A 19235-nucleotide genomic window follows, 5' to 3' on the forward strand; every position below is an offset into this window, starting at 1 on the left:
TTTGGGTCATTGTCCTGTTATAGGAGGAAATTGGCTCCAATCAAGCGCCGTCCACAGGGTATGGCATGGCGTTGCAAAATGGAGTGATAGCCTTCCTTGTCAAGATCCCTTTTACCCTGTACGAATCTCCCACTTTACCACCACCAAAGCACCCCCAGACCATCACATTGCCTCCACCATGCTTGACAGATGGCATCAAGCACTCCTCCAGCATCTTTTCATTTGGTCTGCGTCTCACAAATGTTCTTCTTTGTGATCCGAACACCTCAAACTTCGATTCGTCTGTCCATAACACTTTTTTTTCCCCAATCTTCCTCTGTCCAGTGTCTGTGTTCTTTTGCCCATCTTAATCTTTTATTTTTATTGGCCAGTCCGAGATATGGCTTTTTCTTTGCAACTCTGCCTAGAAGGTCAGCATCCCGGAGTCGCCTCTTCACTGTTGACGTCGAGACTGGTGTTTTGCGGGTACTATTTAATGAAGCTGCCAGTTGAGGACCTGTGAGGCGTCTGTTTCTCAAACTAGACACTAATGTATTTGTCCTCCTGCTCAGTTGTGCACCGGGGCCTCCCACTCCTCTTTCTATTCTGGTTAGAGCCAGTTTGCGCTGTTCTGTGAAGGGAGTAGTACACAGCGTTTCATGGCAATTTCTCTCATGGAATAGCCTTCATTTCTCAGAACAAGAATAGACTGACGAGTTTCAGAAGAAAGTTCTTTGTTTCTGGCCATTTTGATTCTGTAATCGAACCCACAATTGCTGATGCTCCAGATACTCAACTAGTCTCAAGAATGCCCGTTTTATTGCTTCTTTAATCAGCACAACAGTTTTCAGCTGTGCTAACATGATTGCAAAAGGGTTTTCTAATGATCAATTAGCCTTTTTTAAATGATAAACTTGGGCGGCAGGTAGCTTAGTGGGTAAGAGCGTTGTGCCCGTAACCGAAAGGTCGCTGGTTCTAATCCCCGAGCCGACTAGGTGAAAAATCTGTCGATGTGCCCTTAAGCAAGGCACTTAACCCTAATTGCTCCTGTAAGTCGCTCTGGATAAGAGCATCTGCTAAATGACTAAAATGTAAATGGAATTAGCAAACTCAACGTGCCATTGGAACACAGGACTGATGGTTGCTGATAATGGGTCTCTGTACGCCTATGTAGATATTCCATAAAAAAATCAGCCGTTTCCAGCTACAATAGCCATTAACAATGTCTACACTGTATTTCTGATCAATTTTATGTTCTTTTAAATGGACAAAGAAAATTGCTTTTCTTTCGAAAACAAGGACATTTCTAAGTGAGCCCAAACTTTTGAACGGTAGTGTACATTTGGTTGAGTTGTCCACCAATGTGAAGTTAATGTGAAATCGACAAAACATTTTACCATGTCGTTGGATTTAGGTTAAAAGTTGGGTGCCAGACAAAATTAAACGGGCCTATTTATATAATGAATATGAATTCGGAGAACAGAAATGATTTAAATATTAAAGCATTAGACCTCTCACTAAAGACATCAGTCATACAAAAATTATACTTAAATCCGAACTGGTTCTCTAGCAAATTAGTAAGATTGTCTCACCCAATGTTCAAGAATGGTGTAATCTGAATAAATGGTAAAAAGTATTTGATCCCCTGCTGATTTTGTACGTTTGCCCACTGACAAAGAAATGATCAGTCTATAATTTTAATGGTAGGTTTATCTGAACAGTGAGAGACAGAATAACAACAAAAAAATCCAGAAAAACACATGTAAAAAATGTTATGAATTGATTTGCATTTTAATGAGGGAAATAAGTATTTGACCCCTCTGAAAAACATGACTTAGTACTTGGTGGCAAAACCCTTGTTGGCAATCACAGAGGTCAGACGTTTCTTGTAGTTGGCCACCAGGTTTGCACACATCTCAGGAGGGATTTTGTCCCACTCCTCGTTGCAGATCTTCTCCAAGTCATTAAGGTTTCGAGGCTGACGTTTGGCAACTCGAACCTTCAGCTCCCTCCACAGATTTTCTATGGGATTAAGGTCTGGAGACTGGCTAGGCCACTCCAGGACCTTAATGTGCTTCTTCTTGAGCCACTCCTTTGTTGCCTTGGCCATGTGTTTTGGGTCATTTGTCATGCTGGAATACCCATCCACAACCCATTTTCAATGCCCTGGCTGAGGGAAGGAGGTTCTCACACAAGATTTGACGGTACGCGGCCCCATCCATCGTCCCTTTGATGCGGTGGAGTTGTCCTGTCCCCTTAGCAGAAAAACGACCCCAAAGCATAATGTTTCCACCTCCATGTTTGACGGTGGGGATGGTGTTCTTGGGGTCATAGGCAGCATTCCTCCTCCTCCAAACACGGCGAGTTGAGTTGATGCCAAAGAGCTCCATTTTGGTCTCATCTGACCACAACACTTTCACCCAGTTCTCCTCTGAATCATTCAGATGTTCATTGGAAAACTTCAGACGGGCCTGTATATGTGCTTTCTTGAGCAGGGGGACCTTGCGGGCGCTGCAGGATTTCAGTCCTTCACGGCGTAGTGTGTTACCAATTGTTTTCTTGGTGACTATGGTCCCAGCTGCCTTGAGATCATTGACAAGATCCTCCTGTGTAGTTCTGGGCTGATTCCTCACCGTTCTCATGATCATTACAACTCCACAAGGTGAGATCTTGCATGGAGCCCCAGGCCGAGGGAGATTGACAGGTCTTTTGTGTTTCTTCCATTTGCGAATAATCGCACCAACTGTTGTCACCTTCTCACCAAGCTGCTTGGCAATGGTCTTGTAGCCCATTCCAGCCTTGTGTAGGTCTACAATCTTGTCCCTGACATCCTTCGAGAGCTCTTTGGTCATGGCCATGGTGGAGAGTTTGGAATCTGATTGATTGATTGCTTCTGTGGACAGATGTCTTTTATACAGGTAACAAACTGAGATTAGGAGCACTCCCTTTAAGAGTGTGCTTCTAATCTCAGCTCGTTACCTGTATAAAAGACACCTGGGAGCCAGAAATCTTTCTGATTGAGAGGGGGTCAAATACTTATTTCCCTCATTAAAATACAAATCAATTTATAACATTTTTGAAATGTGTTTTATTTTTATTTTGTTGTTGTTATTCTGTCTCTCACTGTTCAAATAAACCTACCATTAAAATTATAGACTGATCATTTCTTTGTCAGTGGGCAAACGTACAAAATCAGCCAGGGATCAAATATTTTTTCCCTCACTGTATATATATATTTGCAAGAAAAAAAACATATGGGGGATTGGAAGTGATGCAGACAATCACATTGATGGAAGTTACAATCTATCAGAAATATTAAAGCTGATCTACCCCCTAAAAAATTTAAATAAAATTAAAAAAGACGACATGCCCCTTGATGACGTTGATGACTTTGATGACTTTTCGCAAATCCAATCAGTTTTCCACATTAATTCAACGTCATCACCAATGTTCCATCTAATTTCTTTCGGCATGCAGCTCTTGCTTTTGATCTCAAAACAAGCGCATCTACTTACATTTACATTTAAGTCATTTAGCAGACGCTCTTATCCAGAGCGACTTACAGTTAGTGAGTGCATACATTTTTCATACGTGCCACCACTCATGCAGTAAACACAGTAGAGTTCAAAGTGAATGGCACAGATCCATATATGGCAATGGTCTATTTGTATATTTAAGGATACTGCAGCTCTGATTGGTCATGGCACACCGGTCTGTGTAGAGTATGGGCCTGAGTCATGACTGTCAATGCAATAGAATCCTACTCCAATGCACTCTGCAGTCAGGAAAATCTCTGGCATAGTTCGTTTTGTTTCAGTATGTTGCATTGAAAGTGGTTAATATTGCGCTGATTCTATCACAATTCGCACAGTAGAGGGGAAACGTTGATAGTGTTAACTAAAGGGGAAAACTAGAGAAAGTTGAGTGTAGTTCAATCTCGGGCTTCTTTGCGCGGGCTGATATTTCTTCCCGGCGCGAACATTGGTCATCACATAGATTTTTTGGGTTGAAATTACGTGGAAACAACGTTGATTCAACCAGTTTTTTGCCCAGTGGGTATTGCTATATATAATCTCTTGCTCCACCAGTACCTACAATAACATTTCCTTTTCCAACTGCAAGTTGTTTGTTGTTAAAATTGAACACTTTCAGCATTTAAATCTGTGGAAAACACGCTTGACTCTTTACAAATGAGCTGATACACTGTATATACAGCAGTATGTGGAAACCCCTTCAAATTAATGGATTAGTCTATTTCAGCCACACCTGTTGCTGTCAGGTGTATAACATCTCCATAGACAAACATTGGCAGTAGAATGGCCTTACTGAAGACCTCAGTGACTTTCAATGTGGAACTGTCATAGGATGCCACATTTCCAAGAAGTCAGTTAGTCACATTTCTGCCCTGCTAGGGCTTCCCCGGTGAACTGTAAGTGCTGTTATTGTGAAGTGGAAACATCAAGGAGCAACAACGGCTCAGGCGCGAAGAGGTAGGCCACACAATCTCAGAGAACGGGACCGCCGAGTGCTGAAGTGCATAGCACGTAAAAATCGACTGACCTCGGTTGCAACACTTACTACCGAGTTCCAAACTGCCTCTGGAAGCAACATCAGCACAAGAGCTGTTCGTCAGGAGCTTCATGAAATGGGTTTACATGTTCGAGCAGCCGCACACAAGCCTAAGATCACCATGCGGAATGCCAAGCGTCGGCTGGAATGGTGTAAAGCTCACCGCCGTTGGACTCTGGAACAGTGGAAACATGTTCTCTGGAGTGATGAATCACACTTCACCATCTGAATGTCCGACAGACAAATCTGGGTTTGGCGGATGCCAGGAGAACGCTACCTGCCCCAATGCATAGTGCCAACTGTAAAGTTTGGTGGAGGAGGAATAATGGTCTCGGGATGTTTTTTATGGTTTGGGCTTGGCCCCTTAGTTCCAGTGAAAGGAAATCTTAACGCTACAGCATACAATGACTTTCTAGACGATTCTGTGATTCCAACTTTGTGGCAACAGTTTGGGGAAGGCCTTTTCCTGTTTCAGCATGACAATGCCCCCGTGCGCAAAACAAGGTCCGTACAGAAATGGTTTGTCGAGATCTGTGTGGAAGAACTTGACTGGCCTGCACAGAGCCCTGACCTCAACTCCATTGAACACCTTTGGGATGAATTGGAACGCCGACTGCGATTCAGGCCTAATCTCCCAGCATCAGTGCCCGACCTCACTAATGCTCTTGTGGCTGAATGGAAGCAAGTCCCTGCAGCAATGTTCCAACATCTAGTGGAAAGCCTTCCCAGAAGAGTGGAGGCTTTTATAGCAGCAAAAGGGGGGACAAACTCCATATTAATGCCCATGATTTTGGAATGAGATGTTCGACGAGCAGGTGTCCACATACTTTTGGTCATGTAGTGTGTCTTTATTTGAAGTCTAATTATACTGAACAAAAATGTAAACTCAACATGCAATAATTTCAATGATTTTACTGTTACAGGTCATATAAGGAAATCAGTCAATTTACATAAATTCATTAGGCCCTAATCTATGGATTTAACATGACTGGGCAAGGGGCGCAGCCATGGGTGAGTCTGGGAGGGCATAGGCCCACCTTTTTGCCCACAAAATAGTTTTAATGCAGACATAAATACTCCTCAGTTTCATCAGCTGTCTGGGTGTCTGGTCTCAGATGATCCCACAGGTGAAGAAGGTCCTAGGCTGGCGTGGTTACACGTGGTCTGCGGTTGTTAGGCCGGTTGGACGTACTGCCAAATTCTCTAAAATGACATTGGAGGCGGCTTATGGTAGAGAAATGAACATTCGATTCCCTGGTAACAGCTCTGGTGGACATTCCTGTAGTCAGCATGCCAATTTCACGCTCCCTCAAAACTTGAGACATCTGTGGCATTGTGTTGTGTGACAAAACTGCACATTTTAGAGTGGCCTTTTATTGTCCCAGCACAAGGTGCACCTGTGTAATGATCATGCTGTTTAATCAGCTTCTTGATATGCCACACCTGTCAGGTGGATGGATTATCTTGGCAATCGAGAAATGCTCACTAACAGGGATGTAAACAAATTTGTGCACAAAATTTGAGAGAAATAAGCTTTTTGCGCGTATGGAAAATTTCAGGGATTTTTGATATTGCATTTATATTTTTGTTCAGTGTAGATAGTTGATATGAAACGCAGCATGTACTCTTGGAGCATGGACCAAGCAGTAGCTGCATACAATTACTTTAAGGGAGTGTTTTACATAATTGGTACTGTTTGCCATCAATATTGTATCCTCACCCGGGCAGGTTAAATATGAATGTTCCGAAGGCCCCTCCAGCTGATAAAATGAATTTTCTCTGAGGTGAAGGTCCATTGCATTGTTATGAAGACACAATCAGAACACACTGAAGATTACCTAGTCATGTAGATATCTCTGGAGCAGTAGCATATTCGTACGAGTGTAGTTTCTGAATTTGTTTTATGTCTGTAGAATAATAAAGACTGTGTGTTTTGAAATTGGTTGCTCTCTTGTTTGAGTAACACATGCAAGAGAGACGTGTGGATGTGAGAATGAACCTAACTAGTCAATCAATCAATCATCAATCAATTAACTCCTATTCCTCTTCTCTCTCCATGTTAACAGACAAACAAACAGAGAAAGACAAGAAGCAAAGAGACCGAGAGAAGAAGCTTTGCTTGAGCAATCCAAAGTACGTAAGTTTCCTTCAGTCAAAGATATAGTCCTCCAAGATGTTGACGACAAGACACAGGCTAAACACAACACAAAACATATCAGTTACTATAAACCCAGTTAATATGAAATGGCCAGTCAAGCCCTGCCAGATCACACTGTTTTAACTGTTGGTAGTAGAAGCTGCTACAAGATACATTTGTTGACTAGGGAGTCAGTGTCGTAAGTCTAAGGAATACCAAACCGCCAAACCGTAGGCAGACAATGTAGCCAACAAGGGAGAAAGGAAAAAGGCGTATACAGAAATGTTCTGTGGTCAGAAAGAGGTGGGTTTAGCTAGGTGGTTAGGAAACCAGAAGCATTCTGGTCGGGTGGTCTGTCCTGGTGTTCCCTCCATAGCACAGTTACCAAAACTACATGATGATGTCACTCATCCCCTTCCCATTCCTTTCCCCTCAATTTTCTATTTTTTGACCCTTTTTTTGGCCAAATCTTTACTTTCATGTTTCCCTTGTGCACATTTTGATGAGCTCATTATTTGATTAGAGGGTGGTGTGTCCCTCGACAAGTCACAGAGAGACAGAAATGGAAGAAAGATAAGTTGTTGTTTTTTGTTTTCGATTCTTACGCTTGTCCGTCCGCTTGATTCCATGAACACAAGAAGTCTTGTTCCCAGTTTGCTTACCCCTCAACCAGCTGGTCATGTGACTTTATATTACATCTGTCCGTCTATCGTCTCTCTGTCTGTCTCTTTCTCTCTGATGTTAAGGGTTGAATTCTGGTGTTTAACAGTCGTTTCCTCTTCCTGCTTATATTTCATTCCTTCTCTCTTTCTCTCTCTCTGCCCCTCCCAGTACTCCCTGCCAGGAATATGTCAAAGGACTGCCCAAATACTTCTCTAGATCATAAAGCATTGTTTCCGAAAGGGGGGGAGGGGAAAGGAAAATACACATGTGGTGTTATGAAACCTGGAGGACTATTGCAGCAATAGATAGTGAGAGTTGGGTGTGGTGTCGCCTTAAGTTACTTTTTAATGTGAGAGATGAAATGAGGGCGGGACGTAGAGAAGAATAACAGGAAGTGTATTCTCTGAGATGGGAGCTGTTGGTTTCCATGTTCTCCACTCTTGCTTTTGTAAATAGCTGTGAGTGCCAAAAATAATAACGGGGCTTTTTTTGAGAGTTAGGGCAGCATAGTTTTCATGGGTCTCTCACATCCTGAATGTCTCTGTGCAGACGGCGATAAGCTCTGAAACGCATGGGAAACAGTCAGATGACCAACAGACCTAGTGTAGTAGGAGCAAAAGCATGAAATGGGACATGATGTAGGGTGTGTGTGTTTTTGTGGGGCTCTTTTGATGATTTCTAATTCCTCTGATGAATGCAATGCGTGGTGTTTGTGCTCTCACATGGTGCGTTGACTTTGAGAAACACACACACACACTCTGATTTACTTAGAATGTATTTTGGTCATGATACTAAGGGCCCTGTCACTAGCTAGGGCACGTTGTAGATTGTGTTACTAGCTAGCATGCAGTGTCAGTTGACCTGAGTGGAATTTGATTTTCATGAGTTAATTAGATCAAGCGTCTTTGATGAATAACACCCTATTCCCTATGTAGTGCACTACTTTTGATGGGCCGTGGTCAAAAGTAGTGCACTATGTAGGGAATAGGGTGTCGTTTGGGATGCCCCCTTTTGACATTGCAGATTCGGGAGGTCTGCATAGTTGCTTTGTTAAAGTAACTCCCTTTAGCTGGGCTGGCTGTGCTTGGTGTTGGGTAACTCCCTTTAGCTGGGCTGGCTGTGCTTGGTGTTGGGTAACTCCCTTTAGCTGGACTGGCTGTGCTTGGTGTTGGGTAACTCCCTTTAGCTGGGCTGGCTGTGCTTGTTGTTGGGTAACTCCCTTTAGCTGGGCTGGCTGTGCTTGTTGTTGGGTAACTCCCTTTAGCTGGGCTGGCTGTGCTTGTTGTTGGGTAACTCCCTTTAGCTGGGCTGGCTGTGCTTGTTGTTGGGTAACTCCCTTTAGCTGGGCTGGCTGTGCTTGGTGTTGGGTAACTCCCTTTAGCTGGGCTGGCTGTGCTTGGTGTTGGGTAACTCCCTTTAGCTGGGCTGGCTGTGCTTGGTGTTGGGTAACTCCCTTTAGCTGGGCTGGCTGTGCTTGGTGTTGGGTAACTCCCTTTAGCTGGGCTGGCTGTGCTTGGTGTTGGGTAACTTCCTTTAGCTGGGCTGGCTGTGCTTGTTGTTGGGTAACTCCCTTTAGCTGGGCTGGCTGTGCTTGGTGTTGGGTAACTCCCTTTAGCTGGGCTGGCTGTGCTTGTTGTTGGGTTACCGGAGGAGTTGAAAGCTTTTATGATACCAGCAGTATATGAATAGAATCTACGTCTCATAGCTATGATCTGATTCATATTGAAAATGACCTCAATTATATGTCATAGATTACCACAGTATGAGTCATAATACCCATAAAACCTAGAGGTCAAACAGGGAAATGGTTCCAATCGTTTTTCCACCATTCATTTTTTCCCATAGGGGATTTTAGAAACACTTAAAAGAAGGGCTGTGTTTCGTGTAGACTTACCCTGGAGTGATGTTTTGATAACAGTGTAAATCTCTCTAGGACAAGTTGACTTATCAATATATTCGCCTGTATTTACCCCCCAAAAAATGAAACGCTAATTAGCTGCTAATGTGTCTATCATAAAGAACTACAAATGCCATGATGATCTGGACGAGACTGCCAAATCGAGGTAGAGGTCAGAATCTCTGGATTAACTATTTAATGTTAGTTAACTGTAGTAATTAATAAATTGGCTAAATGTCTTTTAAATTGACAATTCTGTGAACTGTGTTGTGAAAGTTTTAAGTTGACACAATACCTGTTAGCAAAGGTATCAGCTAGAGATGGCGTGCAGGAGATTGCAGGGATTTGTAGTTTTACATGATGTCTATTTTAATGCTAATTTGCATTTTCGAATCTGAGAGTAAATAGAGCCAAATATATTGATAAAAGTCACCTTGTCCGAGAGCGATTTACATGGTTATTAAAACGTCACGCCAGGGTAAGCCTACACAAAACACAGCCCTTATTTTAAACGTTTCTAAAATCCCCTATGGGAAAAATGAATGGTGGAAAAACGATTGGAACCATTTCCCTGTTTCACTGCTAGGTTTTATGGGTATTATGACACCTCCACTGTGGGGCTCTATTTAGAAAGCATGTGCATACTTGAAAAGAGAGAGAGAGGGAGGGAGGGAGGGGGAGAGGGACAGAGAGACAGAGAAGGGTTTTCATTGCAAGGGAAGAGACAACGTCATCTTAGACGTAAACATTGTTCATACTGTATCTTCTGTCTTGTCTACTCTGTCTTCTCTGTGTTCCCATGTTTATATCAAACCAAATCACATTTTATTTGTCACATGCTTCGTAAACAACAGGTGTAGACTAACAGTGAAATGCTTACTTACGACCCATCCCAACAAATGCAGAGAAAAAAAAAAAGAGAAATCACATAAAATAATATGAATATGTATAATCATTCCCACATGGTCAGGGTCCCCACTTTCTCTTGAAAGTGACCAAACAGCTGTTAAAAAAAAAAAAAAAAAGTCTTCAAATTACCTTAAGGCATTGCATGCATTCTGCAATATCCCCCAATCACAAGAGATCAAAGGGGTGTGTCCCAAATGGCACCCTATTCCAAGGTCTATTTATTGACCGGTTTTAATTGGACGACAGTGAGACATTGGCCAAAGCTGGTTGAGAACAATAGCTATTTCATTGCATTCCAGCATATCTATCTGCTTATTGTTGTGTCGTTGATCTCTTTTTTTAAAAGTTGTCTGCATTCTATAGAGTCTGTATAAACCTGGGCTTGTTTCTCTGTTCACTTTAGTTGAAGTATTTTTTTAAAGATGGAATGTATTTATTTTATCGTCGAGATGAAGCATTTTATTTTAGATTATTAGATTCATTCTTGTTCAGGAGAGTGGCCTGCTCTGTAGCTGTGTCTGAAATGGCTCCCTATAGGGAATGAATATATATATATATATATATATATATATATATATATATATATATATATATATATATATATATATATATATATATATATATATGCAATAGGATACCATTTCAGCCTGTGTCATCTCCAGACGGAGGCACAGATGTGTAGTTCATGTGATTTAGGCTTGGGAGGTATCCAGATTGTCATACCTTCATACCAGCCTTGTGCCATCCCGGAATATTCAGTAATACCGTCACTGAACACAAGCCCCACTGAGCCTCTGTAATCCGATTTGTTAGCAATGCTAACAAGTACATGTCAAATCCTATTGGAAATGCTAGCTAAATGCTAACGAGCGCATTGCAAACATTTTACACAGTCTCTGACATCATCTATTTTGCAGGACAGAAAGTTATACAAGTAACTAAAAAAATGCTACTCACAGTTTGCTGCGCGCACAAAACAAATATTAAACATCAAGGTTCTTTGATCCAGGAGGGGATTCTCTGCTGTTACCAAGAGAAGCTTGATTTTGCTAACCAGCTAGATAACTACTAAACAAACATCATGTGACTGGGGACTACCAGTAAGCTTCATAATGAAACATCATGTGACTGGGGACTACCAGTAAGCTTCATAATGAAACATCATGTGACTGGGGACTACCGGTAAGCTTCATAATGAAACATCATGTGACTGGGGACTACCGGTAAGCTTCATAATGAAAAATAATGTGACAGGTGAAATGAAGAACACAATCTGCTTTATCTACTAACATATTGCACAAGTTGACTGCGGGTATTTACTTGCAAAAGTAGCTTAAAATATTCAAATGTATAAAAACAACAACTTCAACAAGATAGTTTTAACGGTATTGATGGTATTTGAAGAAAAAAACATCCCATGACTATTTCCAAATACCCCGGTGTACGGTATACCGCCCAAGCTTAACGTGATTATCTGGCTAACAATGGCAGGTCAAATCTGATGTATTAGGCGTTAAGGCACTGAACATGACAGCCAAAACAACAATGGTTCATTTATTTTCGTGGATATTTTGGATTTATTACAGTAACACCCACTGAATATAATAATAATATGCCATTTAGCAGACACTTTTATCCAAAGCGACTTACAGTCATGCGTGCATACATTTTTGTGTATGGGTGGTCCCGGGGATCGAACCCACTACCCTGGCGTTACAAGCGCCGTGCTCTACCAGCTGAGCTACAGAGGACCGCTGTAGCTGTTATAGTGTTACATTTTGTTGTACTTTTTAAAATAGCTTGAAAAGACGGAATGGAAAAAAATTATATCTTAACATCTTAAAACTCTCCTTGTTTATGTAATGAGTGTGGTGGGAGAGTGGTACATGCTGCAGATTCAAACTCCGAGTCCCGAATGGTACCCTATTCCCTTTATAGTGCACTACTTTTGACCAGGGCCCAATAGGGAAAGTTGTTCATTAAATAGGGAGTAGTGATCCATTTGGGACAGCTATATCTTAATCTCTTCCTCGTTTCCTCTTTCTTTCTCTCTGTGTCTTGCAGAGCAGGTCTAGTACCATTAAATAGAACAGTTTATCAGTGAATATATATATATATATATATATATATATACAGTATATACTGTATATACATATAATCACCTTGGCTTCAATCACGCTCTTCTCATGCTAGTGGTGTATTTACCAGCTTAACTTGCAATTATTGTATTTATAGTGGTGCAAAAATAGTATGGTATGGAAACTTTATTTTTAGTTTGAAACTATTATGTAAATATGGAAGTAAACAAGATAGTCTATGGACAGGAGGACATATGCATGTTTATTTCATAGATCTATGGAGCCATATAGCACATGAAGCCATACAGTTGAAGTCTGAAGTTTACGTACACCTTAGCCAAATACATTTAAACTCAGTGTTTCACAATTCCTGACATTTAATCCTAGTAAAAATTCCCTGTTTTAGGTCAGTTAGGATCACCACTTTATTTTAAGAATGTGAAATGTCAGAATAATAGTAAAGATTATTATTTATTTCAGCTTTCATTTCTTTCATCACATTCCCAGTGGGTCAGAAGTTTACATACATTCAATTAGTATTTGGTAGCATTGCTAATACAAAGGGTGGGTGAATTTTGGCCCATTCCTTCTGACAGAGCTGGTGTAACTGAGTCAGGTTTGTAGGCCTCCTTGCTCGCACACGCTTTTTCAGTTCTGCCCACAAATGTTCTATAGGATTGAGGTCAGGGCTTTGTGATGGCCACTCCAATGCCTTGACTTTGTTGTCCTTAAGCCATTTTGCCACAACTTTGGAAGTATGCTTGGGGTCATTGTCCATTTGGAAGACCCATTTGCGACCAAGCTTTAACTTCCTGACTGATGTCTTGAGATGTTGCTTCAATATATCCACATAATTTTCCTTCCTCATGATGCCATCTATTTTGTGAAGTGCACCAGTCCCTCCTGCAGCAAAGCACCCCTACAGCATGATGCTGCCACCCCCGTGCTTCACAGTTGGGATGGTGTTCTTCGGCTTGCAAGCTATCACCTTTTTCCTCCAAACATAAAAATTGTCATTATGACCAAACAGTTCTATTTTTGTTTCATCAGACCAGAGGACATTTCTCCAAAAAGTACGATCTTTGTCCCCATTTGCAGTTGCAAACCGTAGTCTGGCTTTTTTATGGCGGTTTTGGAGCAGTGGCTTCTTCCTTGCTGAGCGACCTTTCAGTTTATGTCGATATAGGACTCGTTTTACTGTGGATATAGATACTTTAGTACCTGTTACCTCCAGCATCTTCACAAGGTCCTTTGCTGTTGTTCTGGGATTGATTTGCTCTTTTCGCACCAAAGTACGTTAATCTCTAGGAGACAAAGTGTCTCCTTCCTGAGCGGTATGACGGCTGCGTGGTCCCATGGTGTTTATACTTGTGTACTATTGTTTGCACAGATGAACGTGGTACCTTCAGGCATTTGGAAATTGCTCCCAAGGATGAATCAGACTTGTGGAGGTCTACAACTTTCTTTTCTGAGGTCTTGGCTGATTTCTTTGGATTTTCCCATGATGTCAAGCAAAGAGGCACTGAGTTTGAAGGTAGGCCTTGAAATACATCCACAGGTACACCTCAAATGGACTCAAATGATGTCAATTAGCCTATCAGAAGCTTCTAAAGCCATGACATCATTTTCTGGAATTTTCCAAGCTGTTTAAAGGCACAGTCAACCTAGTGTATGTAAACTTCTGACCCACTGGAATTGTGATACAGTGAATTATAAGTTAAATGATCTGTCTGTAAACAATTGTTGGAAAAATGACTTGTGTCATGCACAAAGTAGATGTCCTAACCGACTTGCCAAAACCATAGTTTGTTAAGAAGAAATTTGTGGAGTGGTTGAAAAAAAACGAGTTTTAATGACTCCAACCTAAACTTTCCGACTTCAACTGTATGTAGGGAACAGGGTGAAATTTAGGACTCAACCTACACAGTCTTCTTGATGAATTAGGGTCCCTTTGAAAACTGACATAGTTGTCTGTCAGAATCTCTAAAGCATGGGGTAACATAGACCTACACTGTCTGCGTAGGTGAAGGTTGATACAGCACAGACAAGGCTGATGTAATTACAGGGGTGGGTTGTCGAGGAGTCGACATTTTAATGAAACAATGGGTTGTCTGTCCCCAATGTGTGTTGGACTGTGGAGCGTAGGCTAGGTCTTCTCAGAATGTGTTGGACGGGACAGTCACTCACCCTGGCAAGATGTAAACAAATCACTTTATTGCTGTGTTGTACTTGTAGCGTAGTGTTTTGTTTATGTGATGTGTAGTACATTGCTTTCATGGCTATGAACATTGTCAAATTGTATTTGATGTAGCTGGCTTTTTGTAGGCCTATATTTGACATTTCAAACAGTACAGTTCCATTGGAAGAAAGGGGAGAGCTAGGGTGCAAATAATGAGTTATAAGCCACATATGTTTTTGATCGTCCTCCCTGTCAAAGTGCATTATATCTCAACATGGTCTCAGAGCATTTCGTATTATTCTTTACGTAAATCAGAGAGATTACATTTATTATGATAGGTTACGTTTCGTATGGTATGCATTGATTTGTGGATGTCCATCATCCATTTCATATGATATGTTACAACTTATAATTTGTATGATACAGTATGTTATGAATTACAATTCGTATGATATGTAATGAATTACAATTCGTATGATATCTTACGAATTACAATTCCTACAATATGTTACGAATTGAAGTTTGTACAATAAGTTGCAAATTTGCAAAACATTGTGTCTAACGTTAGCTAGGTGACTAACGCTAGCTAGCTGGCTAACGTTAGCTCTAGGGGTTAGGGTTAAAGGGTTAAGGTTAGGGGAAGGTTGAGCTAAAATGCTAAGTAGTTGCTAATTAGCTAAAATGTAGTAAATAGTCGCAAATTAGCTAAAATGCTAAAGTTGTCTGTGATGAGATTTGAACACGCAACATTTGGGTTGCTAGACGTTTGCGTTATATGCCTACCCATCCACCCCGACCAACCACCCTCCTTTCATTTTTGCCTTAAGTAACCTTGTGTCTTATGTAACCGTACCAAACGTAACATATCATACTAATTTGAGTGTCCCGGCTTTACGTTTACTATGTTACATCTAGCCCATGAGACCAGGCTGGATATCTGTTGTATAAACATCAACATTTTGTGGTTGCATCACAGGGTTTAGCCTTTCCTAAAACTTGCCTTGCTAAACCTGTGAAATCAAAGGGTGGGACCCACTAATCCCTCTCTGTAATACCTACAATTGCAGTCGGAAGTTTACATACACCTTAGCCAAATACATTTAAACTCAGTGTTTCACAATTCCTGACATTTAATCCTAGTAAAAATTCCCTGTCTTAGGTCAGTTAGGATCACCACTTTATTTTAAGAACGTGAAATGTCAGAATAATAGTAGAGAAAATGATTTATTTCAGCTTTTTATTTATTTCATCACATTCCCAGTGGGTCAGAAGTGTACATACACTCAATTAGTATTTGGTAGCATTGCCTTTAAATTGTTTAACTTGGGTCAAACGTTTCGGGTAGCCTTCCACAAGCTTCCCACAATAAGTTGGGTGAATTTTGGCCCATTCCTTCTGACAGAGCTGGTGTAACTGAGTCAGGTTTGTAGGCCTCCTTGCTCGCACACGCTTTTTCAGTTCTGCCCACAAATTTTCTATAGGATTGAGGTCAGAGCTTTGTTATGGCCACTCCAATACCTTGACTTTGTTGTCCTTAAGCCATTTTGCCACAACTTGGGAAGTATGCTTGGGGTCATTGTCCATTTGGAAGACCAATTTGTGACCAAGCTTTAACTTCCTGACTGATGTCTTGAGATGTTGCTTCAATATATCCACATAATTTTCCTTCCTCATGATGCCATCTATTTTGTGAAGTGCACCAGTCCCTCCTGCAGCAAAGCACCCCCACAGCATGATGCTGCCACCCCCGTGCTTCACGGTTGTGATGGTGTTCTTCGGCTTGCAAGATATCACCTTTTTCCTCCAAACATAACGATGGTCATTATGGCCAAACAGTTCTATTTTTGTTTCATCAGACCAGAGGACATTTCTCCAAAAAGTACGATCTTTGTCCACAAACCGTAGTCTGGCTTTTTTTATGGCGGTTTTGGAGCAGTGGCTTCTTCCTTGCCGAGCGGCCTTTCAGGTTATGTCGATATAGGACTCGTTTTTACTGTGGATGTAGATACTTTTGTACCTGTTTCCTCCAGCGTCTTCACAAGGTCCTTTGCTGTTTTAATGACTCCAACCTAAGAGGATGTAAACTTTCCGACTTCAAACTGTATCTCCTCTACTGCATGTACTCCTCAGTTCCGACATATTATTTACAAAATTGAACACATCTTGAACATGCCCAGCTAAGTGACGATAGTTACAAATGAGGAAGTCAATTTCACAACAAATAGTTGAATGGAAATAGTCTGTCAGGAATCAAACCAGGGAAAAAAATGACAGTTTGGTCTCACCTTCTCTGATGCTGTGTGTACAAAACAAGAGGTTTGGTTTATGTGTGTGTGTGTGTGTGTGTGTGTTTTATACAAACGTGTGTGTGTGCGTTTTGTCTAAAAGAATGGCAGCTACTTTTTTTATTTTATTTTTATTTCACCTTTATTTAACCAGGTAAGCCAGTTGAGAACAAGTTCTCATTTACAACTGCGACCTGGCCAAGATAAAGCAAAGCAGTGCGATTAAAAACAACAACACAGAGTTACATATGGGGTAAAAAAAAAACATAAAGTCAAAAATACAACAGAAAAAATATATACAGTGTGTGCAAATGTAGCAAGTTATGGAGGTAAGGCAATAAATAGGCCATAGTGCAAAATAATAACAATTAGTATTAACACTGGAATGATAGATGTGCAAGAGGTGATGTGCAAAAAGAGATACTGGGGTGCAAAAGAGCAAAATAAATAACAATATAGGGACGAGGTAGTTGGGCGGGCTAATTACAGATGGGCTGTGTACAGGTGCAGTGATCGGTAAGGTGCTCTGACAAACTGACGCTTAAAGCGCTACAACCATCATTGTTCTCAGTATTGACATTGGAGCAGAGGTGTAGGCTGCAGGATCAGGCAGCTTTCCTCAGGGCAGGGTGTGGTCTCAGTCCCAACTCTAACCAAACGGCCACAAAACGCAGCACAGGAGAAAAAGGAGGCAACTGAGAGTTGGTTATATAGGACATTACTACAGTACTACTCACCTACCCAGAGTTTTAGCGCCATCTATTGGCCATTTCATACGTCTTAGGCCATCAAGTATAACAAGAACTTGTTGTAACCATGTGGTGAGTGACAGGTAGAACATGTTTTTCATAAAAGCAAATAAACATGCAAATATGACAGGTGCCTTACATTTTAACAGGGTTTTCTTTGTACTGATGTTATGGCATGTTTTGTTTTTCAGGAAAACCAAGGCAGAAACGAACCACACCAGAGCATAGGCAGAGGACAAGGAAAACCAAAGGTATTACTATAGTCTTTATTTGCATTTTATTTTATATTTATTGTGATCCCCCCCCCCCCCCTATCTCTATCTCTCTCTCTCTCTCTCTCTCTCTCTCTCTCTCTCTCTCTCCCCCCATCTCTATCCCTCTCTCTCTCTCTCTCTCTCTCTATCTCTCTCTCTCTCCCTCCCCCATCTCTATCCCTCTCTCTCTCATCTCTGTCTGTCTGTCTCTCTCTCTCTCTCTCTCTCTCTCTCTCTCTCTCTCTCTCTCTCTCTCTCTCTCTCTCTCTCTCTCTCTCTCTCTCTCTCTCTCTCTCTCTCTCTCTCTCTCTCACCCATCTCTATCCCTCTCTCTCTCATCTCTGTCTCTCTCTCTCACTCGCTCTCGCTCTTTCTCTCTCTCTCTCTCTCTCTCTCTCTCTCTTCATCAATCTCTTTATCCCCCCTGAACTAACATGAACTAACTTAATATTGTTGGTCTTCAAAGCATCTTTGAGATTCTTCTTGTATTGAAAAGCGCTTTTTACATCTATTATTATTAAAGGATGGCTGAGGAGGAGGAGACCAGGGAGGTGCTCTTCTCTGACTGGTCGGGTCCAGAGAAACAGGGAATGACCCTTGAGCAGTCAGGAGAAGGAGAGATCTATGTCAAAGAGGTGAAAATGGAGTCGCCTGCTGGACGCACTGGAAGAGTACATGAGGGTATGTAACAGTGTTAGAATTGCTCTTATGTACAGTATTCATTTTCTATAATACATCAACTTAATTGATTTCTACTGTTATTTAAGCTCCTGATATCTTATAATTTATGTAAAGTTTGCTTGATCTAAATTTTTTCGTTTTATTCCAAATCTATTTGACTGACGGATTTTAACATGGTATCAATGTTCTCTTGTGTCCTCCCCTAAAGGTGATCAAATCGTGGGGGCCACCATCTACTTTGACAACATGAGTTCCGAGGAGACGGCGGAGCTCCTTAAGACCTTAAACAAACACAAGGTTGGACTGAAACTACAAAACAAGGACAAGTCACCCTGCCGTTCCCCCATGGGAACTCTGTCACCCAGCCGTTCCCCAATGGGAACTCTGACGTATGAAGGGAAGGGAAGGTTTGGAGGCTCCAGCCAAGACAATATCCTGGTATGTAGCTATGTTGACTGTGCAAGCAATGTTAAGTGTATTTACTTGCGTGATGGTGCGGCAAAGATTGGGATTTTACAGGACTTTAATAAACTTTTCAATAGCTTTTATGTAAAGACAAGGGTTGGGGTCAATTCTATTTCACTTCCAGTCAATTCTGAATGTACACTGAAATTCCAATTTAGAATTGTAATTAGAATTCTGAATTCACTGGAATTGAAATGGAATTGACCCCAACTCTGGTGAACACAAACTTCTTCAATACAGACTTCACTATTTTCTCAAATGATCAATAAATCATCTCAAATAGACTTACTTCCATATCGAATGTTCATACTGTATATTTTCAACAATAGTGTTAGTACCTAATGTAATAAATTAATGAATTACTGCAATTACTGATTTCACCTTCTTTTG

General features: G+C 41.2%; 1 protein-coding gene across 2 annotated transcripts in view; it reads left to right on the forward strand.

Moving 5' to 3' along the window:
• The window catches only part of LOC311115893 (neuroblast differentiation-associated protein AHNAK-like), a 45453-nt gene that overhangs the window by 12004 nt on the left and 14214 nt on the right, over positions 1-19235 (forward strand). Inside the window, exons 2-5 of one of the 2 annotated variants that reach the window (XM_084191016.1) lie at positions 6615-6681; positions 17637-17696; positions 18223-18380; positions 18589-18818. In XM_084191016.1, coding sequence (XP_084047142.1) covers positions 18224-18380; positions 18589-18818 — 387 coding nt within the window. In that variant the 5' untranslated portion in view covers positions 6615-6681; positions 17637-17696; position 18223. Of the gene's footprint in view, positions 1-6614; positions 6686-17636; positions 17697-18222; positions 18381-18588; positions 18819-19235 lie in introns of those variants that run through there. The other variant, XM_084191017.1, reaches the window with a different exon arrangement.

The sequence above is a fragment of the Coregonus lavaretus genome, assembly GCF_964263955.1.
Source record: "Coregonus lavaretus genome assembly, contig: HAP1_SCAFFOLD_2978, whole genome shotgun sequence".
NCBI lineage: Eukaryota > Metazoa > Chordata > Actinopteri > Salmoniformes > Salmonidae > Coregonus > Coregonus lavaretus.